At 42.5% G+C, this 27538-nt stretch overlaps 1 protein-coding gene across 2 annotated transcripts in view; it reads right to left on the reverse strand.

Moving 5' to 3' along the window:
• Positions 1-1687: 1687 nt before the first annotated feature.
• Positions 1688-27538, reverse strand: part of LOC101832654 (carboxylesterase 1C) — a 30305-nt gene continuing 4454 nt past the window's right edge. For both annotated transcript variants that reach the window (XM_013119896.3, XM_021232476.2), the window contains exons 4-14: positions 25897-26030; positions 24577-24730; positions 21618-21722; positions 20328-20432; positions 19376-19414; positions 16528-16668; positions 15195-15266; positions 14199-14346; positions 3270-3401; positions 2301-2373; positions 1688-2039 (exon numbers count right to left, since the gene is read on the reverse strand). In XM_013119896.3, coding sequence (XP_012975350.1) covers positions 1868-2039; positions 2301-2373; positions 3270-3401; positions 14199-14346; positions 15195-15266; positions 16528-16668; positions 19376-19414; positions 20328-20432; positions 21618-21722; positions 24577-24730; positions 25897-26030 — 1275 coding nt within the window. In that variant the 3' untranslated portion in view covers positions 1688-1867. The remainder of the gene's footprint in view (positions 2040-2300; positions 2374-3269; positions 3402-14198; positions 14347-15194; positions 15267-16527; positions 16669-19375; positions 19415-20327; positions 20433-21617; positions 21723-24576; positions 24731-25896; positions 26031-27538) is intronic.

Consider the following 27538-nt stretch of genomic DNA (forward strand, 5'->3'; position numbering starts at 1 on the left):
ACAGACTTTGGAGATCCCCCCAAGGAGGGCCTCACCTTCCCTGGGGAATGATGTGGCGGTTGGGTGGGGGGTTGGGGGGACTGGTGGAGGGACAAGGGAGGAGGGATGGGAGAGGGAGCAGATATTGACATGTGAAGCATTCATGTTTCTGATTTAAATAAAAAAAAACAAAAAACCCAATGAAATTCAAAGCAAAGCAACAAAGCAAGAAAAGGAATTCTAAACATCTGAGAAATAGAAAAAAAACTTTAGCGATTGCTTTTGTAAATAATACCATACCTTTAGGTATTACATGCTCTATCTACAAGCAGCTTAGCATCAATTACATGAGTTGAAAATCATATGTTGTCGGGAGCCATCATTGTTATTTAGGACATCTTACAAATATTGCCAGCCTTTTTAAAAGAATAGCCCATCTGTTAAAAGAATAGCTGCCTTCAGTCCCATTCAACCCTCTTCCCCTCCCCAGCTTCCTAATGAATAGAACTTGGGCTCACAGGAATAGCTGATGGCAAAAAGGAAACATCCACAATTAGATCACTTAACCCCTCCCTCTGTGACCCTTTCACCTTGCCAACACCTGCTATCTGCTCACCTTCAGTGGCCTGGTTACTAGGCAACGGCCCCTCTCTTTCGATTACTCCACCCTACAAGTTTCCTGGCCTAACCACTATATAACAGGCCTGAGAAAAATAAAATCTCACAGCTTGATCAGAAAGCCTGTCTTGCTGTCCGTTCTTTGTGTCTCTTGTCCCTTTCATTCCAGGTTCCTATGGGCACGACCTCCGTTGTTCCCTGCTGGCCAGGGCAATATGTTACTATAAAGTATTCTCTTCCATCTCTGCCCTAGTATTTTATATGTTCTTCAGCCTGTTCACCTGTGGCTCACAGAGAGGCTCTCTCCATCCCTTCACTTTCACCAAAAGCAGACTTCTGGTAAATGGTACCTGGTGTCTCCTGACTCAGTGTCAGTATCTGGGGGCAATCTCTTTAACTCTCTCTGATCTAATCCCAAACTTAGGGAGACCTTGTATTCCAAGTCATGGAGGTGGTGGTGGGGGGAGGGAGTCTACTCAGCAATTCCGCCTCTCTCCAGTACAGAAAGATCTCTATGCAGTTACCCAGAACTGTGCCCTATACTCTACTTAGGGACATAGATCATCACAGCTCTCCTTCCTTGGCCTCAGCGGGTCTTCACCAGAGCTCTCTATCCTTTTTCTGCAAAGGATGTATGATTTTGTTTCTGCATGTAAAAGAGTTGTGTGGTGTTGTGTGCCTGGACCCTTAGAGACAGTCTTGGTCTAATTTTCCTATGTGCTGTCATTCTTACTCATAAATACCTGGCAGGTAGCCTTTCTGTGAGCTATCATTCTTAGTCATGGACACCTGGCAGAAGTTCATGGAGATGAGTCAGTGATGGGTGCAAACTCCCCCTTGGGTTTGTAGTTATCAGGGATTTTATACTCCCACACTTGCCAATGAGTAGCCATTAGCACTACAGTGTGACAGTTTTGCCCACTGGGAGGTAAATGATAAGGCAATAAATCACATCTCACCTTTCCCCCATCAGCTGTCTCCCTTCAGATTCCAGCAACCATTCCCCCAACTTTTCCCTGAAAAGTGTCTTTCTTTGCCGTCACCTCTGTTCATCCTCCTGCCCTCAATGAGTGTGGACACAACGCCTGACTTGACCTCCAAAAGAAAATTTATTTTCCATATGAGACACAAATATTCCCACTCCTTGGCCCCTTCCTCCACTATTAAGTCCTGCAGTTTCCTCTGCAAGACCCATCGTTTGGGAGCACCATCTTTTGTGGAATAGCTCCATCTCGGCTTCTCTGGTCCTGAGGCTGCCAGAGACTCCCATTCACAGCTCAGTGTGCTCTGTCTGAGGTGTCTTCTTAGCCAGGATCTCAGTCCAGAAAGCCACTTCCTCCCCCTTCAGTCTCTGGGCTTGCTGGGTGGTGGCTCCAATTTGCAGGTAGCCTTCCTTCTGGTCATATTCTGGCCAGTGTGGCAACCCCTTCCCATTGGGGTTCCTGTGAACATAATCAAATAGAATTCCTTAAGACCTCTAGGTGGCCCTCCATTCCTCTGAAGTTTAAATGGATCACTGGCTTATCTCAGTTGAGAAGCAACAACCTTCACAGACATTGATTCTAGAAAATTCTTGCCATAGAATGCTGTAACCTCACAAAATGGTCAGGGCTTTGGTCGCTATGATTTCGGAAGTCACCCTTTCCAAAAGGTATGCCCAACTACACTGTGTCCACCCTTTACACATTTGCCACCAGCCTCACCCATTCCTAGCAAAGTTGGCCCAGTATTTCATCACCATCTTGCTGAGGTTGGTTTCCTCTTCTGAGGCGCCCCCTGTGGGGAAGGTGAAAGAATGTTTTTGTTACTCCAAGTGTGGACCAGATGGAGCATCATTTGAAAGCTTGTTAGAAAGTGGAACTACCTGTTTACTCTTCAACTACTCAGTCAAACCCTTCAGTGTGAAGATTCTGGCTAATTACTGTGCACATTCAGGGAGAGACTGATAAATGATTCAATAATGAGAATGTGTGTGCCATGAGCCTGTTGCCTTTGTTGTCCATATTCATCTGCCTTTCCCTCCTTCCTCAGGGTCAGAATGCCATATTTCAGACTGTCCTCTGCTTTGGAGAGGTGCATCTGGGTTATGGGAGTAACCAGCCAATATGTGATTTGACACTCCAGGACATAGAACCCATACATGACATTGCTTGAATTATTGAGAACCTAAAGCCCAGGGACCTAGGGAAAATCCAACTACTACTTTTGCAAAAAAATTAATAAATAATGTATAACAACTACAATGTAGCAATAAAATGACTCCCATCGATACTATACTATGACTATGCTATAGTCATAGAGCAATATCTTGCTCAGTCATTGTCAAAGATGGGAGCCAACGCAGAGACCCTCAGCCAGACATTAAGTTGAAGTTGTTTTGTGGGAAATCAAATAGTGGTATTTTAGTTTTAGATCAGGGTCTTGTGGGTGATCTATCACTTCTCTTCCGGATCCACAGTTCATGATTTATAGAATGACAATGACAGGGACACATAAATCTTCATGTGTCTTAGCATAAGAGAAAGGTTGGGAACTGCCTGCTGTATCTCAATTCTGTCATAGAGTACCAAGAAAGTAGCATCAGGAGAGGAGAAACTTGCTGAAAGCCCCTGAACCAAGAGTGGGTCCCACTTCTCCTGACTTCCATATAACACCCAATATAGAGCCAATACCTTTCAAAAATGGAGCCCCAAATACAGAGAAGATTTCATCACCATGGTCTCCTACCACTGTCTTGGGTCTCTTTTCAGTTATGAAGCTTGGACGATACTGAAACTCATACGTGTAGGTAGGAACTCCAGCATCTAAGGAGACATGGATTCATGCACAGTTCATGTTAGCAGATGGACACCTGGGTGGTACTGAGGTCTCCAGCCCTGAAGGAAACAGCTGGTTACAAGTACAGAAGAGAGGCAGCCTCTGGAAAGCCCAGCGATTGCTTTGGGTTTGCACAGTTTTTGAAATAGACGTGGGATCTGAGTCAGGTGTTGATAGAATACAGAATGAGAGGATATAATTCAGGCAGTAAGTGCTTGGGTGTGTTCAGTGACAATACACAGTGCCTGCTCATTCTGGGGAATCAACACCCAGTCAGCCTGGTTTTGTGCTTTCCCACTCAGTAGAACCATGCAAATTCAGTTTCTTGTTGGAATAGGAGGGTATACAATTACATATAAATGTATACAAAGAAATCTGCCTTTGTGTTTAAGGAAAGCGCTAAACTTGCAGTTCATACTTCAGACACCCTCATTACCTTGTTTCCTGCTTAACCTGGAAAAGTTAAGTTCTTACAAAATTAGAGCGGAGAAAACAGGCACACTCTTTTCCATCTCCTCTACCTTCTTGTCTCACCAGCAAAGATGCAGTGTATCAAGATGTCTTTCAGAAACGAGGAAGAAATAACAGCCCCCCCTGAAAGAAGCTCATGGAGCTCATTGTCTCTGCAGCTTCCTTGTAAGAATTTGCTAGAGTCCTTAAAACTGAATGCTGAATATGCTAATTAACAACATGGAAGCCAGTGATGTAAACTTGTGAATGCATATTCAGACCACTGTTGAACTATAATCATAATAGGTAGGGGATTTTGTTCTACATAATACTACATTCTGTACAAAAACACGGCTAACAACTAACAGTAAGATAGCCATTCAAAACGACATGAATTCTGGCACCAAAAAATGTGAAAAGTGGGGCTATAGAGATGCCTCAGTAGTTAAGAGCACTGAATGATCTTACAGAGGACCTGGGCTCATATCCCAACATCCACATAGCAGCTCTTAACTCAAGGTCCAGGGACCGATGCCCTCTTCTGGCCTTTGTGGGCACCAGGCACACATGATGCACAGACATACACAGGCAAATAAACCCACACACATAATATAAAAATAATAAATGTTTATAAAAATGTCAAACATAGATAAAATGGTAGAGTTGTTATATGAAATCAAAGTTATATTGCTATCAACTTAATGTAGGTTTCATAGGCATAGGGCATCACTGTAAATGATTCTCAAGGTAGCCACAATGTGAAATTTCTTAGCAAAGCACACAATAAAACTAAGGGACTCAAATCATGTAAGCACAAATACCACCCAATCAGCTGGAAGGGACCAAAAGAGTGAGGATGAAAGAGAGTATTTATAAAACCATCAGAGAAAACCTCGCCACCCTCCACCCTCTGCCCTCTGCCCTCTGTTTGAGGTGAGTGTGGGCTCTGCTCAGAGACCAACTCTAGACAACCCTATTCCCTTGGATCTTCTTGGGCCTGCTCCATGGGTAGAATGGACCCACCCCAGCAGTACAGACCACCCTGAGTCTGACCACACCTCACTCTTGGCTCCTGTATGCCCTATACCTCCCGCCTTCTGTCTTCTGCCCTGTGCCCCCTCTTCCCTCCACTTGAGTCTTGGTCCCTCTAAACCTTCAGCTTGAGTGAGGAGAACACCAGGAGAGGCCAGACCATCCAGAGTTGCAGACGTTGATGTCTTGACCCACTTACACACATGAGAGACTAGAGGAGAGGAAGAGACCCCACCTGCATCCACTCGAAGAAGGGATGGGAAGACCACAATATAAGAACACACTTAACAACAGAAAGATCACCAGAATCTAGGGACTCCACACCAGCAGGATCTGAAAAGCCAAATGCAGATGAAGCAGAGGAAAAAGACAAACAAAATACACATGGACTTTGGACTCCCATCCAACAATGTGAGATGCACTCTCACCCTGAACTCTTGGGGGAAGGTCTGGGCCCTGCCCTGGATGAAATGACAGACTGTGGACACCCCCATGGAGAGCCTCATCCTCCCTGGGGAAGTGAGGGGATATTGGGGGGACTGGTGGGAGGGCATGGGAGGAGGGGAGGGAAATGGAGAGGGACCTGGAACTGACTTGTGAAGCAACCTTGTTTCTAATCTAAATTTAAACTTAAAAATAAACAATAAAAAATAAAAACCAAAAAAAAGTACAGTATATACACATGCACTCATGATAATGTAAGGGTATGTGTGCCATGACATAAATGTGGAGGTTTGAGGATATTTTTATGGACACTTTTCTGCCTTTACATGAATCCTGGACATAGAATTAAGGTTGTCACGTTTTCAAGGGTATTTCTGTAAGAAAAAAATGCATAAAATGGATGAAAAGACAAACCAAAAAATGCAAGAAATAAACAAATCTCTTAAAGAATCTAAAGAATGCCAAGAAAAAAACCAACTAAACAAGTCTAGCAAGCAATTCAAACAGTTCAAGGCTTGAAAGCTGAAATAGAAAAAAATAAAGAAAACACAGAGTGAGGGGATGTTGGAAATAGAAAAGCTGGGTAAAGGACCAGGAACTACACATGTAAGTATAATCAATAGAATACAAGAGATGAAAAAGAGAATCTCAGGTGTTGAAGACTCACTAGAGGATATACAGTCATCGACTAAAGAAAATCTCAAGTCCAACAAATCCCCAACACAAAATATCCAGGAAATATGGAACACCATGAAGAGGCCAAACCTAAGAATAATAGGTATAGAAGAAGGTGAAAAAATACAGTTCAAAGGTACAGAAAACATATTCAACAAAATCATAGAAGAAAACTTCCCCAACCTAAATAAGGATACACCTATGAAAATACAAGAAGCTTACAGAACACCAAACAGACTAAGCCACAAAAAGAAGTCCCCTTGCCACATAATAATCAAAACACCAAACTTACAGAATAAAGAAAAAATATTAAGAGCAGCAAAAGAAAAAGGTCAAGTAACATATAAAGGCAGGCCTATCTGAATTACACCCGACTTCTGAATGGAAACTTTGAAAGCCAGAAGGTCCCGGATAGATGTTATACAAACATGAAGGGAACATGGATGCCAGCCAAGACTACTATACCCAGCAAAACTTTCAATCACCATAGATGGAGAAAACAAGATATTTCATGACAAAACCAGATTTAAACAATACATATCCAGAAATCCAGCTCTACAGAATCTATTGAAAGGAAAACTCCAACCCAACGAAGATAACTACACTCACAAAAACATAGTCAATAGATAATCCCACTTTACCAAACACCAAAAGAAAAAGAAGGCAGGGCAGGGGGGGGATCCACACACAATAACACCACCACCAACAAATCCAAAACAAACAAGAATCAACAGTCAATGGTCATTAAAATAAACATGACATGTACTCTCTCATATATGGATTTTTAGACATAGATCTGGGGAGTGCCAGCCTACAATCCCATGGCCAGAGAGTTTGGGGAACAGAACCTTTATTCAGTGGCTGATAGAAGCAAAGGCAGACTCCCACGGCTAAGCACTGAGTTGAACTCAAGAAATCCAGTGACAGAGAGGGAGGGCTGATGACCAAAGGGGTTAAGACTAGCCTGGTTTAACCCCCAGAAACAGCTGACCTGACAAGGGTTAGCTCTTGAATCCCAGACTGATGCCTGGGAACTGATCAAAACCCCCTGAATGTGGGTGTCAGTGAGGAGGCCTAGGTAATCTATTGAGCCTTGGGTAGTAGATCAGTATTTATCCCAGGTATATAAATGGACTTTGGGCTCCCATACAACAATGAGAGATGGACTCTCACCCTGGATTCTTGGGGGGAGGGTCTAGGCCCTGCCCTGGATAAAATGACAGACTATGGACACCCCCATGGAGGGCCTCATCCTCCCTGGGGAAGTGAGGGGATATTGGGGGGATTGGTGGGAGGGCATGGGAGGAGAGAAAGGGAGAGGGACCTGGAATTGACATGTGAAGCAACCTTGTTTCTAATTTAAATTTAAATTTAAAAATAAAAAAGACTGGAAATTGTAGGGAGGTAAAAAAAGGAAAGTACCTACCATTGTATCTAATAATAATGCTTTAAATATATGCTTATATATAAAAAATCCCTCAATGACAATGGTCTTAACTTGCCTTTAAAAAGACACAGGTTAACAGAATGGATATTAAGACAGAATCCATCCTTCTGCTGCATACAAGAAATATACCTCAACTTCAAAGACAGTGGTTACCTCAGAATAAAGGATTGGGAAAAGATTTTCCAATCAAATAGACCCAAGAAACAAGCTGGTGTAGCAATCCTAATATCTAACCAATTAGACTTCAAACTAAAATCAATCAAAAGAGATGAAGAAGGGCATTTCATATTCATCACAGGAAAAATCCATCAAGATGAAGTCTCAATTCTGAACATCTGTGCCCCAGATACGAAGGCATCCACATTTGTAACCATAATAGAGGGAGCCACTATAGGTTTGAGAAGATATCTGGCACTAGGGAGATTTTCAGAGATCTACAAGGTTGACACCAACTGACAATCTAAACAATAGTGGAGAGGCTACCTTAAATGCCCTCCCCTATAATGAGATTGATGACTACCTTATATGCCATCCTAGAGCCTTCATCCAGTGGCTGATGGAAGCAGAGGTAGACACTCAAAGCTAAAGACTGAGCTGAACTCCTGGAACCCAGTTGTAGAGAGGGAGGTGTGATGAACAAAGAAGTCAAGACCTGAATGGTGAAACCCACAGAGACAGCTGACCTGAACAAGGGGGAGCTCATGGACTCCAGACTGGTGACTGAGAGGTCAGCATGGGACTCATCCAGACCCCCTGAACATGGGTATCAATTGGAGGCTTGGGAAATCTATGGAGCCTCGGATAGTAGATTAGTATTTACCCCTGGTGTACAAATGGACTTTGGGATCCCATTCCACATGGAGGAATGCTCTCTCAGCCTGGACACATGGGGGAGGGCCTAGGCCCTGCACAGAATGATATGATAGACTTTGAAGATTTTCCATGGAGGGCCTCACCCTCCCTGGGGAGTAGAGGGGAGATGTGGTGGGGGGCTGGGGACACTGGAGTAGGGTAGGGGAGGAGGGAAGAGTGAGGGAGCTAGGATTGGCATGTCAAGCAAGCTTGTTTCTAATTTAAAAAATAAGTTAAAAAAGAAGCATTACTAAAGCTCAAATTACACATAAAACCTCACACCCTTATAGTGGGAGACTTCAACACCCTGCTCTCACCACTAGACAGAAACTTAACAAATAAACAAAGGAAATACGAGAAGTTATGACCTAATGGATTAACAGACATCTATAGAACATTCCATACAAACACAAAAGAATATATCTTCTTCTCAGCGCCACATGGAACCTTCTCTAAAATCAACCACATACTCTCTAAAATCGACCAACATAGCAAAGTTCAACAGATACAAAAAAATTAGAATAACCCCATGTATCCTATGGGATCACCATGGTTTAAAGATAGGATTCAACAACAGCACAAATTGCAGAAACCCTACCTACTCATGAAAACTGAACATTGCACAATTGCACAATTCCTGGGTCAAGGAAGAAGTAAAAAAAAAAATAGACATAACATACCCAAACTTATGGCACACTTTGAAAGCAGTGCTAAGAGTACAGAGCACTAAGTGCCCACTTGAAGAAACTGGAGAGTAGTCACACTAGAGAATTAACAGCACAACTGAAAGCTCTAGAACAACAACAACAACAACAACAACAACAAAAAACAAACTCACCCCAGAGGAGTAGATGCCAGGAAATAATCAAATTGAGGACTGAAATCAATAAAGTAGAAACTAGGGAAGCAATAAAAAGAATCAATGTAATTAAGAGTTAGTTCTACAAGAAAATCAACAAGACAGACAAAACTTTATCCAAACTTACCAAATGACAGAGAGTGAACATGCAAATTAACAAAATCAGAAATGTAAAAGAGGGCATAACAATTGACACTGAGGAAATCCATAGAATCATCAGGTCATACTTTGAAAACCTGTACTCTACAAAATTCAAAAATCTAAAGGAAATGGACAATTTTCTGGACAGATATCACACCAAAATTAAATCAAGAATAGATAAGCAATTTAAATAGACCTATAAATCCTAATGAAACACAAGCAGTCATCAAAAGTTTCCCAACCAAAATAGCCCAGGGCCAGATGACTTCAGTGCAGAATTCTACCAAATATTTAAAGAACAGCTAATACCAATTCTGCTCAAATTGTTCCACACAATAGATGTAGAAGAGATAATACCACACAAAAAAACAACTAAGAAAGAGAACTACAGACCAATTAACATTGATGCAAAAATACTCAACAAAATACTGGCAAATTGAATCCAAGAACACATCAGAAAAATCATCCACCATGATCAAATAGGCTTTTCTCATCACAGGGATGCAGGGATGGTTCAACATATGAAAATCCATTAATGTAATCCACCATATAAACAAGCTGAGAAACAAAAATCACATGATCATCTTACCAGATGCTGAAAAAAACCTTTGACAAAATCCAACATCCCTTCATGATAAAGGCCTTGGAGAGATCAGGGATAACAGGAATATACCTGAACATAATACAAGCTATATACAGCAAACCAACAGCCAGCATCAAACTAAATGGAGAGAAACTCAACTCCATTCCTCTAAAATCAGGAATAAGACAAAGCTGTCAACTCTCTCCATATCTCTTCAATATTGTACTTGAAGTTCTAGATAGAGCAATAAGACAACAAATAGAGATCAAGGGGATACAAATTGGAAAGGAAGAAGTCAAACTTTCACTCTTTGCACATGATATGACAGTTTATATATGTGACCCAAAAAACTCTATCAGGGAACTCCTTCAGCTATAAACACCTTCAGCAAAGTGGCAGGATACAAAATTAACTCAAAAAATCAGTAGCCCTACTATATACAGACAATAAATAGGCAAGAAAGAAATCACAGAAACATCATCTTTTACAATAGTCACAACGAACATAAAATATCTTGGGGTAACACTAACCAAACAAGTGAAATATCTGTATTGTAAGAAATTTGAGTCTTTAAAGAAAGAAATTAAAGAAGATACCAGAAAATGGAAATATCTCCCATGTTCTTGGATAGGTAGGATCAACAGAGTAAAAATGGTAATCTTGCCAAAAGCAATCTACAGATTCAACACAATCCCCATCAAAATCCCAACACATTTCTTCACAGACCTTGAAAGAACAATACTCAACTTTATATGGAAAAACAAAAAACCCAGGATAAGCACTACAACCTTGTACAATAAAGGAACATCTGTAGGCGTCACCATCCCTGATTTTAAGTTCTATTATAGAGCTATAGTCCTGAAAACAGCTTGGTATTGGCACAAAAGTAGACAGGTATACCAATGGAATCAAATTGAAGACCCTGACATTAACCCACACACCTTTGAACATCTGATCTTTGACAAAGAAGTTAAAGTCATACAATAGGGAAAAAAGCTTCTTTAATAAATGGTGCTGGTGTAACTGGATGGGGTCATTCAGAAGATTGCAGATAGACGCATATCTATTGTCATGCACAAAACTTAAGTCCATATGGATCAAAGACCTCAATGTAAGTCCTGCCACACTGAACCTCTTAGAAGAAAAAATGGGAGGTACCCTTGAATGAATTGGTACAGGAGACAGCTTCCTGAACATAACAACAGTAGCACAGACACTGAGATTGACAATTAATAAATGGGACCTCCTGAAACTGAGAAGCTTCTGTAAGGCAAAGGAAACAGTCAATAAGTCAAAAGGGAAGCTCACAGAATGGGAGAAAATCTTCACCAACCTATCTAACAGAGGGTTGATTTCCAAAATATACAATGAACACAAGAAGCAAGCCACCCAAACAGCAAACAATCCAATTAAAAATTGGGGTACAGAATTAAATAGAGAATTCTCAATAGAGGAATCTAAAGTGGCTGAAAGACACTTAAGAAAGTACTCAACATCCTTAGGCATCAGGGAAATGCGAATCAAAACAACTCTGAGATACTAAGATACTATCTTACTCTGGCCAGAATGGCTAAAATCAAAAACACCAATGACAGTCTATGCTGGAGTGGATGTGAAGAAAAAGGAACACTCCTCCACTGCTGGTAGGAGTGCAAACTTGTACTACTTTGCAAACCAGTATGACAGTTTCTTAGGAAAATGCCAATCAGTCTACCTCAAGATCCAGTAATTCTTCTCTTGGGCATATACCCAAAGATCGCACATTTATACAACAAGGACATATGTTCAACTATGTTCATAGCAGTGTTGTTTGTAATAAACAGAACCCAGAATCAACCTAGATACCCCTCAACCAAAGAATGGATTGAGAAAATGTGGTACATTTACATAGTGGAGTATTACTTAATGGAAAAAATGCAACAAAATCTTGAAATACCCAGGCAAATGGATGGAACAGGAAGAAAACATCCTGAGTGAGGTAACCCAATCACAGAAAGACAAGCAGGGTATGTGCTCACTCATATATGTTTATTAGAAATAGAGCAAAGGACTACCAGCCTACAATCCACACCACCAGAGAAACTAGGAAAGAAGGTGGACCTAAAGAGAAGAACATATGGACCCCTGAAGAAGGGGAGGGGGACGAGAACTACTGAGCAAATTGTGATTATGGGTGTGGGGGGTAAGAAGAGGGAGGTAGAAAGGGGAGAAGGGGAGTAGGGAAGGGGGAGGAGAACAGGAGAGAACAGGAGGTCTGAGACAGAGGAGGAATAGAGGAGGGAAAGAAAGGAGATTTCTTGATAGAGGGAGTCAGTATAGGTTTGGAGAGATGTCTGGCACAGGGAAAAAGTTAGGGGTTCCACAGGGATGACCCCAACTAAAAATCTAGGCAGTGGTGGAGGGGCTGCCTTTATTGCCCTTCCCCTATAATGAGATTGATGAGTACCTTGGTTGCCATTCCTAGAGCCTTCATTCAGTAGCTGATTGAAGAAGAAACAGGCACCCACAGCTAAACACTGAGTCATACTCCTGGAATACAGTTGTGGAGAGGGAGGAGGGATGAGCAAAGGAGCCAAGACTGTGCTGGAGAAACCCTCAGAAACAGTTGACCTGACCTAGTGAGAACACAGAGACCATAGTCATAAATCTGGGGAACCAGCATTGGACGAAACCAAGCCCTTTGAATGTGGGTGCCAGCTAGAAGGCTAGAGCAGTCTATGGGACCTCTAACAGTGGAGCCAGTGTTTATCCCTAGAGCACAAATGGACTTTGGGAGCCATTCCCAGCCCAGATACAAGAAAGAGGGCCTAGGCTCTCCCCCAAATGATGTGATGGACTAGGGCATTACTATCCTTGAGGAGTGGATGGGATGTGTGTTGGGGGGCTGGTGGGTAGCATGGGAGGAAGGGAGGGCGATGGAATGGGGGAATTGATATGAAAATAGCAGTGCTCCTAAAATTAAAAAAAAAACCCTCAAGTGAATGGCATTAATAAGTCCTTGCCTGTCAATAATTCCGTTCAATATATATTCTCCAGTAAGGGCGTATGTAGTGACTGAATACTGAATGGGTATTTTTTTAAGGATCTGGGATTCTGTAGTCTTAAAACAACCCCCCACCAACTTTTTAAGACCCACACAGACTGCCTATGAAGGAAAATTAGATATTATTCACAAAGAGGAGCAATAGGTGAAAAAGAGGATTATAGCTACCTCATAACAGAGTTTTAAAAAAGTACAAAAAGAAAAAAAATAAAGACGTATTGTATTGATGAGAAGTAAATTCACCAATGAAATATATACGCTGATTTAATGCAATGTACATAAACAGATAAAACAAATATTAAAGTATCAGGAGGGAGAGGGAAAGGGAGAGAGAGAACTTATAATACCAAAGCAGTAGTGGATTGCAGTACCCCACTTTCTACAATGATCAGGTAACACAGACAGAAAATTCACAATAAAACACTGAATTTGAACAAAGGTTTTAGAACACGGGGCATGATGGAACCGAAGAATAGTTAGAATAGTTCACAGCTTAACCCCAACAAAATATATATTCTTTCCAAGCACCCACAGAACAAAAGCTGGAATAGAGCACACATAGGCACAAGCGAATCTTGCTTCATTTAGGAAGAACTAACCTCACACTCTGTCTGTGCAGTCCTGAGTCATTGACAGACAGCCCTGTGGTAGTTGGAGAAGGTCTCGACTTCTCCAACTAGGGCTCACAAAGGTGGATAAAGGGGCACCAAGGACATCAAAGATTTCCTACGCCTCCTTTCCTTATAGGTCTTTCCAATCTCTTTTTGGACTTTCTCGTCTGGAAGAAGTTCTTTCCCATACAATCCTATTCCTGACCACGGATTTTCATTCGTTCTCTTGATTTGCTTTTGTAAGAAAGTGCTTTGTTTAGCCCAGGCTGGCATTGAACTCCCGATGTAGCCAAAGAGGACCTAACCTTCCTTCCCTGCCTCCCAAGTACTGGGATTACAAACATGTGCCACTAGGTCTGACTTGTATGGTACTCAGGATGGAACCAGGGCGTCCTGCATTCTAGCCAGGCTCTCTACTGACTGAGCAACATCCTAGACTCATGTATTATGTGTGTGAATGTGTATGTGTCAGTGTATATGCACACATGCACATATATGTATATATACACATGTATATACACAAATACATATATACGTGTATGTGTATGTCCTTGTGTATGTGTATATATATACACCTGACTGAGAAGTTGCCAAGTCAGAGACTTGTTATTGAGTCTATGTCCTCCTGCTCGAAATGTAGGACTCACCTCTGAGTCCACGGGACATGAGAACAGTTGGAATAGCCATAAATATATCTCCAAACAAGTCCAGGAGAAGGTTTTTCTTTTTGATGGGGTCGTCTGTTTGTCCTAAATACTTCCCAACGACTGCTGGAATCATATTCTCAGAGATGTTCTGAAAAAGATCGGAAAGTGACCACTCCCACCTGCAGACAATTAACAAGACTTTATGGCTCATGAACCACCAGGCTCTGTGCCAAGCATCTGGTTATACCAGGGAGGATTCTTTAGATCAACCTGAGTTAGGATGTCAGGCATCTGAAAATTGCTTTTCCATTGGCTGTGGTGGAATGGATCCTTTTGCCTGACAGCTTGGACACCATTGCCTAGTGAATGCTATACTCAGCTGTTTCTAGAGGAAATTGCTTTTCTCTGTCTCCTGCATAGAGGAAGGAACCCCCAGTGTCTCTCCCTGTTCTCTAGGGAGAAAGACACTGTATATCCCAGCAAATGACTTTAGAGTAAGCTATTCCTAGGAAATGGATTGAAAAAGACACGGCTCAGGAGATTTTAGTCAGCAAACACTTTGTGTTAGATTTACAGAACCCAGACTATCTATCCAGGGATCTATTGACGACAGAAGGTCATGCGTCAGAAAAGCAGGAAACCTCCAGTGTGTATAGGCCACAGAACCCACCTATCTGATTTGCCTCCTAACTACTGGGTCTTAGGCCTCCAAAAATAAATCTGATGGTCTTTGTGGTTCATGGAATAAGTATTTTCTAAGTATAAACTCTCCAAATAAATCTTTCTCTTGGCAACTTGTCCTGGACCCATGAGGGTATTTGATTGGTGAACAATGATTGCGAGTTTATTACACAGGGGTATAAAGTGGAAGAGTAGAAAAGTCAGGAGTGGACCCCTGTCGCCACTGTTGCTTACAGCCATTGAAATTGTCTGTGTTTAAAGCAAGCCACTGAACTTTGCTTCCCAAAACATCCCCATGAATCCCTAGAGCCTTACAAAGACGGAGTGTAACTTCAACAGGAGGGAACTGGCCATTTTCTCGTCCATTTTGTCTTCAATACCCATCATCTGGTAAAAAAAAAATATGGTAAAACATTTGTAAATCACAGTAAAACAGGAGAACTCTACAGACCAATCAAATGGAACAATGGAACAAAGATGCTTGTTGTATTTGTGTGGTTTTAACAGAGATGGGAGTTTATGTGCTGAAAATGAAATCAACAAACAGATGGAACTCCATGAATACATCTAAGCAATACAGAGCGGACAATCAAGTGAGTGTATTTATTACACTGGGAGGCAACAGTGATCCTCTAGGCAGTGGAACATTCAGACCATGGTCAGGTCACATAGAAGCTGAGGGGACGCAGGAGACACAGCCCACACCCCTTCAGATTCAGGTGGCAGGGGAAACAAAAACAAGCATTGTGTCTGTGAGTCTGTCTCCCTGTGATGCTCCCTGAAGTCCTTTTGTGTGAGAGATGCAGTGTGGAGAAGCACAGATCATTTCCTGTCCAGAAGAGGAGGTGCCCCAAGCTGAGGATCGGCACCATCACAAGATGGCGCTGGGAAGAAGCTACGGAGGTGAGGTTTCAAGTGTTAACTAAGAAAAACAGTCCACTGTCCAAACTCACACCAAATGAGGTTATCACACTAGCAGACTGTGCTCAAGAGGGTGTAGGACACTATATACATAATAGGAATATCTTTAAAATTACTGGGTAATACTTTTCCTGCTCTGCTTTTTTTTTTTTTTTACTTTAAGAGGGCTTTGCTGTTAAACAATAAACGAGATCTTACTTGACTTGACTCCCTGTTGCGCCTGATTGTCTCCAGGTTCCAGGGAAGCTGCAGGGATGGTTCAACAGCACACTGCCATCTCTGAGCTCGACCCAGGGGGCCTCTAGAGACCCCAACACTGCAGGACACTGGGATGTGCTGATCTGTCTAGGTTTGCACTCAGAGCTCTGGTCTGGTTTCAGCATGTCTTTGAGCACAAAAAGCCACATCCCAGGCTGACACCATGGCCCCAAGATGCCTGCTTGGAGAGCTTAGCATTGCCAATGGAAAGGTTGGTGGTGGTCAGACAGGACCCTGAGCTCCTGCTCAGAAGTTACTTTAGGAAGCTTACAATTACTTATCCCTCCTTTGCCCCATGTGGTGCAAATTGACACTCTGGCTTTATTGGGGACTCTCAGAGCAAATTTACTTGGAAAGTTTTAAGCTTCTTTGAAATGTACTTTATCTGGGTGCAAAATCCTTGATCAGAGCAGGGAGGATGCTGGTTGATCCTCTGTGGAGGTCATCTAAGAGATATGTACATTCTCACCATTGGAATGATCCAGCCAAACTCTTGCTTGTTGATGCCCACCATGTAGGGCACAGTGTTGAAGCTCTTCTCAGCCAGGATCTCTTCTGGTGCCTTTGGCAGCACCACTCCATCAATCACAGTGGACAGGGAGGGATTTTCCTGGGGAAAATAGAAATACAGTGCTTATGAATGCCCTACCCTAGGTTTCTCCTATATATCCCATCTTTGCTGGCCTGAGAGTTTGTCAGGTATAAAAGCCCTTGTGGCTATGGCCACAGAAACCCAATGTGCTAAGAACAATGGTTGAATCTAGGAGTCTTCAAGGTCAGAAATGTGAATTGTGGTCAAATGTCACAATGTGATGGTGGTAGGGAATTGAAGAGAATTTCCACGTATTAGTGAGAGCTACTCATTAATAGTTCTTACTTATTAATGCATCTGCCTATGCGTTTCTAAACCTGGGATATATGAGTGGTTTGGAGACTTACTGAACTGTTCTCGAGGTGCCCCAGACCTTGTTCCTAGTTAGAGAAAGAAAAGACCACAACCAACAATAGAGAATACCACCTGGGTGTGATTACTGCCAACTTGGAGAAGCTGAGTAGTGAGGAGGGCCTGCTCTAGATTCTGGCAGGAGGAGCTACCTATCTGAAGGAGGATGACATGCTGACCATGCGATGCTGGTCTTTCTGATGTCTGGAGAGGCATCTTTGCAAGAACACTACATCAGCTGAAGAACAGCAGGAGAAGGGAACGGATCAAGTGACAGAGGAGCCTGTGTACAGGGCTAATCCCAGGAAAGTCACAGAGGTGGTAGACTTCAGTGGAGAGTATTAGGGAGAGGGCCACAGGGCGGGGCTATTTTTTCCTTATGTGACAAATTTTTTGTCTTTACATTTACTAAAATTTCATTGTGTAACGTACTCCATTTTCATTTTCCATTCTTCTGTTGATAAACATACATGTGATCCTGTTTCTTTGATATTATGAATAGTGAGACAAAAAAATGTAAACGTGGACAGGCAGAAAACAGCAAAAATAAATAGTTTGGCGACATTTATAATAAAACGTAATTCTTCATAATATGCTATATACTGCATAATAATGTGTACATTGGTTTAACAGCCTAGGGTCACATGAGAAGGGAGTCACAATTGGAGAATTGTCTAGATGACATTGGCTTGCAGGCACGTCTATGGAAGAATGCTTTGCATTCCTGAGAACTAGCAAGCAGCCATCTCCATGGATTCTGTTGTGCCGATTTCCTTGACTGTTCAGAACTGTGTGAGATTCTGCCACGAATTCCCTCAATGATGGACTGCGGTTGAGACATGGGGCACAAAGAAACCCTTTCCTCCACCAAACAGCTTTGGCTCCCAGTGTTTTAATAACAGCTACCGAAAAGAAAAGAAACAGAAATATATATGGCACCTTCTGGGAACTCAGGGTACTTTTGTGGGGACTATCACAATGGAGCCAAGGGAATTAATCCTGCGAGCAAAGTCAGGATTTAAAGAAGGGAAATGGCATGGGCCAACTTGTATTCTCAAGGAGGAATGGAGTGAGAAGTAAGGTAGAGGCAGAAAACTTCCAGAAGACCAACAGTCAAGGCCAGCATGGACGGGAACCTGGGATTCTGAGGATGACTCTGACACTGGCAGCTGAGAGCCACACAGGAAATGCCACCCCTTCCAGGAATACTGATAGCTGATTTGGAGGCCAGGTGCTTGTCTTTTTGAGACAGAGAAGCGAAGGCATCTTTCCCTCTTCTATTTATCTCATGTTCCACAACTTTTGTGTTGATAGGTCCAGTTTGAGGTTCCTTCCCAAGTATCTGCACTCCAGTCACATCTCATCACTCCACTGTTCAGTCCCTGATCTCACCTACAAATCCCTGCACTGTAATCTCCCTAACCCACCCCCTGGAACTTCCCTGCCCCTTGTCTGTACAATGCATCTCTACTTGGTACTATGGCTTAGACCTGTAATACTGTCAAATGTGAGGCTGAGGTAGGAGCATCAAAAATTTCTATGCTACATAGTAGTAGTACATTGTCTGGAAATAAAAGAAATAAAAATAAGACACTAAAAAAGACCATTGTTCAGAGCCCACCTATCATATATCTATGCTGAATCATAATCCAAACTTTTAGCTAAAACTACACCCCTCACTTCAGTGACTTCCTCAAGCTTGCTCCTTCCTCACTGCCTCCATCTAAATGTCTCCTGCAGCAGATCTAGGGAGGCACAGACCTGTCTTGTGTCACTGTTTTATCTCAGCCATAAGTCAGCTCTTATTGCACAGTAAAACCTGACTGAAAGAATCTCATGCCTTCCTCACAGGGTCTTCAGGGAATGTCTGTGATCTCCAGGGACAGGGTCCAAGAGAAGGCTGTAGATGCTCATAGCTAATGACTCCAGACATAGGCCAGTTCTGGGAGGTGACAGGACAGGAGGATTAGGCTGTGGGCACTGTCTGTGACTTTCCTGGTCATGGATGGAGGGTGGAGCTCTCAGAACTGAATGTCTTAGGCTCCTGTCTGTGTAACTCCAGTCCTGTACTCCAAAGACTACTGAGACTGTAGCCAGTTATGCAGCTTCTTCTTAGCAGAGGTTCAGTGCAGGCTTCTCCTATCAGGCCATCTGTGTAATGAGAACTGTAAATGGGGAGAGCTAGTCCCAGTGAGGTAAAGATGCTGACTGAGAGCACTGTACATGGAGTCAGTTAGCCCCACCTCTGGTCCATATGCCTAGTTTAACCTGCAAGTGACTTCTCTGGGAGCCTTGGGGAAAGCCTTCATTCATAGGTAACTAGAATTTGATGCTGTTAAGATGTAACACCAGTAATCGAGAAGAAGTTCCTTACCTTTCCATGGTCTTCACTTTCATCCAGATCAAAAGGATTCTATGAACACAAAGGGAAGGATGCATTGAGAACCTTCTCCCCATAAGAGTTCACCCTTTGACCTTTTCCCTGGGGTATCAATTTCCCCCACCTGGGTCTTACATGCGGTCCCTGCATGTGAACACAGTGTAGAGCAGAATGGAAATAAAAGCAGCATGAAGGGGACAGGCCCTGGGATCCAGAGCCTGGGTCCATGTAACTCTGGAGAACATGTTTATTGCCTATGCCTGTGTTCCTCTTAAACACCACCCCAACTTGGGCTCTCTAGTAACAATGGTGTTTTCCTCAGGAGCAACAGCTCAATGAGGTGGATGTGGCGGCCAGGACTGTGTGTTCAAGAGGAGATGGGACAGTGGATAGATTTGGTGTCATGGCATAACCTGTCCCTTTGGCAGAATCTTGCTAATCTGGTGCCAGAGTGTCAGCAACTAGCCTTAATCTTCCTTGGGCTACACCAGGCCTAGCCCTGTAGAATTGTCTCCTTCCTCTAATTCATCTTTTGTTTAGAAGATACCCTTTCTTTCTCCTGTTGCTCTGTGTGAAACTTGTCTGAGAAATGTAATTGTATTAATCTCAAAATAACTCTGGATTGAATATACTTGAAATTTAGTAGTTATGTTTTCAGGAATATAGAATGTCTTATTCAATAAAGAATATGACAAGAGTGTTCAAAAAGCAAGTCTGCAAGATTTCCATGCAATTCCTCACCATGGAATACATTATTAGACTATCTTTTGATATTTAAGATGTTTCATAATAATAGATGAAATTTCCTGTTAGGTCAGAAGGCCAACACTCTACCTGAGAGCTGAGAAACTGTTCCCTTAGAGTTTATGCAGGGCAGGAACATCAGAATATATAAAGTTTGAGGCCAAGGACTCAGAATAGGGGCAAATATAATGGACACACATACCAATTTCAGTGAGACCTCCAAGAGCTCCTTTTCTGTCTTCTGGCGCAGGCAGTGAACCATGACAGCTGACGTGGTGGTTTTACAGCCAGAAATCGTAGCAATCAACTGAAAATATTATAGGCAACACCAGAGCAATGACTACATCCTTCATCTGTGTAGAGAGTGAACTCTAGCCTGTACCCAAGAGTAATGACTTTGTCCTCCATCAATGTAGACAGTGGATTCTAGCCTGGACCTGATTTTCTTCTTATTCTGTCCTCTTCTTCCTTCTTCTTCTCTTTCCCTCCCTCGCCTCCTCTCTTTTTCTTTCATTCACTCTTATTTGTTGGTTTGGTTTTGTGATAGAGTTTCACTAAGCATTGATAGCTGGCCTAGGACTTAGAATATAGACCAGGGTGGCCTCAGTCTTACATCAATTCTACTATCTACCTTTGATTCCCTAGGTATTTGAATTATAGTCATGCATCACCATATTTGGCTTGCACATCCAGTGTTTTGTGGTTATAAAGGGTTTGTAATGTCCCTAAACCAGCAGTTCTCAACTTGTTAATTGTAACCATTTGGCTCAATTTGGAAAAATGAAAATTATCCTATATATCAAATAATCACTTTATAAGTCACAAAAGTAGCAAAATTAGAGTTATGAAGTGGCAATCAAAATAATTTTATGGCTGATGGATCAACACAACATGAAGAACTATATGAAAGGATCACTGAATTAGGAGGGTTGGTAGTCATTGCTCTAAATTGCCAGATGTAGAAATTAAATTTCATGGACTATTGCCTCTGTTACTAACTGCAATAATGACATGTCATGGTTACATAGTCAATACCTGAACCCTGTTATCTTTCCCTGATTAAATGTGCACAGAGGCAGCCCCAAGTACTACGTATACACACACACACACACACACACACACACACACACACACACACACACACACAGCACATTGTTTTCCAACTTGGATATCTCTAAGGAGGTAATTTGTAGTGAAGGATAAGTTTTGTTTGGTTTTGAACTCACTAATATTTGGTCTCAGGTGAGCTATAGAATCCCTTCATGTTTCCGTTTCAGGGCAGAATCACAGGGTGTTGGAGAAACACGATTCACATGACTTCAGAAATCGAAGGATGTGTCTAATCTGTGAGACAATAGCAGCCCTTCTGCCCAGCCATTCTTACTTTGAGAATTTTTGGACTACTCAAGTGGCATGTCACAGCCAGAAAGGCCAATGAGAACCCAAGGGAAGCTCAGCAAAGCATGCAAGAGTTGTTCAGGTTGGCACCTACTTCAGTCACAGACTGGGTGTTCCTCTTGACCAGGCCTGTACTGACCACCACACCACTCTCAGAAATGGCCCTGTGGAAGAGGTTCTTGGCCAGAGGAGACAACACCTGGTGGGGGGAGAGAAGGGGAGATTTTATGTGCACAAGATGTTGTCATGGTTAACATCAAATTGAACATGGATCAAGGCTCTCCTAGAGATAAACCTCTAAGCAAAGCTGTGAGGGAATTTCTGTATCAGATTAATTGAAGTTGGAAGCTGCTTCACAATGGCAGCATCATTGTTGTGACCTGTAACTGTCAGCCTGCCTATCATCTGGGTCCCTGTTTACATGGGGATGCTGACTCACTGGGTCATCAGCCCAAGCCAAAACAAACAAGGGAGAAAAATAAACTATAGATAAGTCCCAGATGGCTGGTGAAAGTCAAAGGGATTGCCCCAGTCTGCATCGCAAATACACCTTTTAAGAGTACTGTGCAGGTTTCTGCGGATAAATTTTGTTTTACTTAGAAAGATACCACACTTGTTTGATCCTCCTGCCATTTTAAACAACATGATTTTGAAGATCTGAGGCCCTCAGTGAACTTAGCAATAGCATTCAGTTCTGTTCTGCACCCTCTCTATGGAGTCCATGTGACTAGTCACATCAGTTTTTGCTGTGGTGAGGTGACCTCCCTGCCATTATAAAATGCATCATGAAACTCCATATGAAATAAAGTCTTCTTTCAGCTGCTTTGGTTGGGTATTTGCCACAGCAAGGAGAAAAGTAACTAATACTATGAATCATGAGACACTAGACTTTTAGGGTTTCCTCTATCTTCTCATTTATCCCTGCCATGCACCTGGTAACCGGTGTGCTCCATGGATATGACTGCTTCTCACCAATCCTGGCGCAATTGCCAGGAAGCTCTTTGTTTTGACATTCCCCAAGGGCATCTCAGCAAGATGTGGCTTGAGTTCAGAGGTAGAAACTGCATGGAATGGAAACACCCTAAAGTACCTATAGGGAAAAAATCCCTACTATTGGAAAGGCAATACTAGCGAAAAGCATGGCAATACCTAACCATACTAACTTTCTGTCTCTCTGTTGCTTAGAATTAGCCTTAGACTAAAGTCATGAAGGCCTGTGAAAATTTCTCAGAATGCTAGTGCATTTTTCTAGTAGTGAAAAGTGAAATTAGACGAAGATATCACTATCATAAGATTCAATATTTAGGACTCATTCTTTTTGTTTATGTTTTATATTCCAATCCCAGTTCACCCTTCCTCCTCTCCTCTCGCTCCCGTCACTCTCCCCCCACACCCCACATCCCATCTTCTCCTCCAAGAGGGTAAGGTGTCCCCTAGGAAGTCTACTAAGTCTGTCCCATCATCTCCTTGAGGCAAGACCAAAGCAACTCTCCACCCCCACACACCTGTGTCTAGACTGGGCAAGGTGTCTCTCCATATAGAATGGGCTCCACTAGGTCATGAGATTCCATCTAACACCGTTCAGAATGGCTAAGATCAAAAGCACCAATGACAGCTTGTGCTGGAGAGGATGTGGAGAAAGGGGAACATTCCTCCATTGCTGTGGAAATCACTATGGTGATTTCTAAAAAAACTAGGGATCAACCTACCTCAAGACCCTGCAATACCACTGTTAGATATGTGCCCAAAGGAGGCACTTTCACACCACAGGGACATTTGCCCAGCTATGTTCATAGCAACATTATTTGTAATAGCCTGATCTTGGAAACAACCTAGGTGCCCTCAACTGAAGAATGGATAAAGAAAATGTGACATATTTACACAGTGGAGTACTTCTCATCAGTAAGTAATAATGATATCCTAAAATTCAAAGGCAATTGGATAGAACTAGAAAAAAACCCATCCTGAGTGAGGTAATCCAAATTAGGAGTCATTCTTCCAATGCAATATCATGCATTACAGAAAGGTAATAATGGGCAAGAGGACTTACTATTAAGGAATGTATTTATCTTATGTTATATATAGATAAAAACTAAAAGAGATTATAGATGGAAGCTGCTAGGATGCATGCATGATGAACAGATAAAAGAATGATATATATCATACACATATAATTATTCATATGTGTTTATAAATGTATATACATTTTTAGCAAAAGGCTGAAAAAATAAATGAGACAATAGCCAAGATAAAATCCCTGTGTATGTTGTTAACAGATGATTTTATTCTTCATTGGGCATTTTATAGATTTTTTCCATTTACTTAAAAATTCTTCTTCTGAGCATTCAAGTATGAAACCAGTGTTAGTTCCATCACAGAATACCTGCCCAGCTTTGCCGAAGCTAAGGATTCTTATAGGTCCCAGGACATCCAGCAGTTTCCCTCACTGTTCCCTGCTCAGTTCCATGCATGAGCAAGACACCTCATGCCCAGAGCATGCCTGAGACCCACATCTTCTTCCCTAATCTTCCCACTGAGTCTTCCACCTCTCCTTTCTCCCTTCAGAACTTCCTCACCTCCCTAAGATGGCCTGCCCCTGCTTTCTTAAATTCAGGGAAGCCTCAGTCTGATCATGGATGTTGAATTTCCTTAATGCGCAGATGTGACTTCAACCCAGGCAAGGACCCTTGGTCCAACTCATTGCTCCTCTCTTCCAATTTGTAGTCTGTACCCATCAATGCATCCCAGGACTTGAACAATGAGACCTAATGCCAAAATTATGAGATAATCGGAAGCAATCAACCAAGTGAGGAGAGAAGCTGGAGATTTTCATGGCTCCAAGACAAATAAATTGAATGGTAAGCTTATGAGAAAAAGAGAGTTAATTGTGTCTGGAGCTGGTCACCATCTGATTGATGCTGTGCAACAAAAAGAATCAACCTGAACACAGGTACTGGATGTACAGGTGTTGGGCTTGACCGGCCTTTTTAAAACGGATCCCTTCCACAGCCATGTCAAACCTCAGCAAGAGGTCTGGAGCCAAGAACACTTACAAGAACAGAGACACTTGCACCTCCTGCTGACTCTCCAAAGATGGTCACGGAGCCTGGGTTCCCTCCAAAGTTTGCAATGTTATCCTGGACCCAGCGCAGTGCGGCCACCTGGTCCCGATGACCCCAGTTCCCAGGGCTGTGCTCATCACCTGTACTGCAAGATGGCAGGATATAACAGGCGTAAAGATGCCACAACTGGGCCCTAAGGAGCTCAAGGTGGCCTCAGGGGACTTTCAGAATCAGGCTTGAAGCTGCATTTTGACATGATGGACTTTACCTGCCTATCATCCCTCCAGCATTGCTTGATGTGGGACTCCACACTCATCTTCTAGCAACTATGTGCTGCACTGAGGATCCATGATGCATCTAACACTTCCCTAAAGACTAGAGAGTATCCCATTATAAGGCAGACAAAAACTCTGACTATGCCCAGCTTACATTGGAGAGCTAATCAAGAAGACAAGAAGAGAGCATGTCAGCTGGCAGAAAAACACACTGTGGTCAATGTGGGGCTGCATCATGCTGCTTCAACTGGGAAACTGCTATTTGAAGCAGTAAAATTGTGAAAGAGGAAGAAAGGACCATATGGGTCCCATCAGTAATTACAACAGACATTAGTTAGGAGAAGCAGCAGATGCAGAGATCCATGCCATGGGAATAGAAGTGTGAAGTTAAGAAGTATCACATGGAAATAAACTAGAGACTTTGCAGGATCATCCATGCCTTCCCAAGTGCAGTCCACTGTCCAGAGACATGATGCCGTCATTGTCTCCTGAACACTTGGTCCACTGGCTGGAGAAGTTATTGCATTAGAGCTGGAAATTTAGAACCACAAGTGTTTATAGAAACTATAAATGTCAAAGGGCTTTGGGTACAGGAATAGCGAAAGGTATTAGTGTCTGCCCAGCCCAATGCTGGGTTCTGGCTTCTGCAATGGTAGTCAGAATCAGCAGGGAAGGAGTCTGAAAAAGTGAGGCCAAGTGCAATATGACATTGAGTGTCACATGCAAGAGGGATCTCTGTAGTGTTCATAGGACCTTGTTTTTTTGTTACAAAAAGTAGCAAACCTGTCTCCCATTACTCACTTCCTCCTTTGTCATGAGATCTCCTCTGCGTGTAGCAATCTGATTTCTATTCTTCTAGTGTGTTGCTTCTCAGTCAAGGGCTCTCACTAGTGTTCTTCTACCCAATATTGGCTCTGAGTCTGCAGACTATTTTAAATAAATATGTGTTCTTATATCTACCTAGTCTCAGATACCTGTGTTATTAGTAGAGAAAAAACAGAACAAATACTAGCAGAGAGAAAATCTAGTATCTTACCTGAGCAATCCAAAAATACCCAGGCGATATTGAATGGTTACCACTACCACGTTTTCATGGGCAGAGAGAGCTAGTCCATCATAGGTTGATGCCCCACCTATCATCAGTCCACCTCCATGGATCCACACCATCACCTGGAAAATAATAGAGTCACACAAGAAGTACATTAAAGAGTTGGAAAGACTGCCAATTTCATCTGAATTGGAAACCTGAACCTAGGCTGTGACTCCAGGTTATCACTCAAAGAACACCAGTTCTAGGGATTGCTGCAAATGCCTGACTCTGTTGTTTCTAACTCTCCAAGATAAAGTCCAGGCTGCCATGACACTCAGTATGCTCTACATTTCTTCTCATTTCTCATATCCTTCTAAGACATAGAATTGAGGTTTTCCTGGTGCCTGTAAAGGCTCAAGAGTGTTGTCACAGCCCACAACCACATCACTTCACAATAGGACCTTTCAGGCAACTGAACATGAACAAGTGGCAGACATTGTATTTCAGCTCAGTCTCATCAAAGTTAACTACTCAGTGGTGAATTAAACCCCTCAAGGTAATGACTGTCTTGTGAGACACCCACTCCTCTGATGCTGCCCCTTTGTAATGTGCCTCTTCTGAAGTCCCAAATCCAACCACTATGCTAAGCCCAGTCCACATCCACTTCATTCAAGAAGTCTTTGGTCATTTGGCTAACATTATCTCAGTATCTACAGTGTATCAGGCACTCTGATGAATCTTGAGATAGGAATGCAATAATTCATATTCTGTGTTATTTGATTTAAACGGGACGGGGATCGGGGATCAAATGAGGATATGTAAAATAATATTGGGATAATAGTATCAATTAAAGAGAAAATATCATGGGCAATGAACCCAGAACGGATGTATGCACCATAAATCACTTCTTCTATGGCAAGGGTCAATACTCTCCTGCGTGACAGATAAGAAACAGAGGTGAAACTTTTTCTGCTGAGAAACTACAGCCAACAAGAAAAGGTGGATGGGCTTGATCCTGATGCTATTTCCCAGCACCCAGATACTGAACTTCCCAACCCTTGCAGCCCATGACCACAGTGTAGTGAGTCAGCTGATGGGTCAGGAGGCAGACTCTCCTGCAGGTCTGACTAGTGTGTCAAGTCATTGAACTTTCACATGACAATACCCATGTGAGGAAGCAGACTGAGGTTAAGAAACGTTTCTGCTCTCTCATGAATTCAAAGGAACATCTATGATTTATACCCAGAACTTGTGTCTCTAAGCCCCGTGTCTACAGCTAGAGTGTCTGCAGTTACTATGATCAAAAGTCTCCACTTCCTACTACAGGATCTCTGCAACCTCCAAGAGAGATGGAATCCTGGATATCTAAGAGTGAAGGCTGAGTTCAAGGTGGTGGCAATGGTGTCTTGAAGAGGTTATGTATATATGTAGAGCACTTGGAATGGTCCTTGAAAGCATAGCTGAGTGGGAATGGTTTAAAGGTTTCCTTTCTTTGACCCTAAGTTTGACTGCATAGGCACATGAAACTCTTGGTCTTTGTGGGGTTTAGAAAAACCTCCAAAGATATTTCTGTCCTACTGATATGCTACCACTCCCTATTCCAACAATTGCTTCTGGCCTCTTGATAAAGCGTCTCAAAGGTTCAAAG

This window comes from Mesocricetus auratus, unplaced genomic scaffold (genome assembly GCF_017639785.1).
Source record: "Mesocricetus auratus isolate SY011 unplaced genomic scaffold, BCM_Maur_2.0 Super-Scaffold_100045, whole genome shotgun sequence".
NCBI classification, from domain to species: Eukaryota; Metazoa; Chordata; class Mammalia; order Rodentia; family Cricetidae; genus Mesocricetus; species Mesocricetus auratus.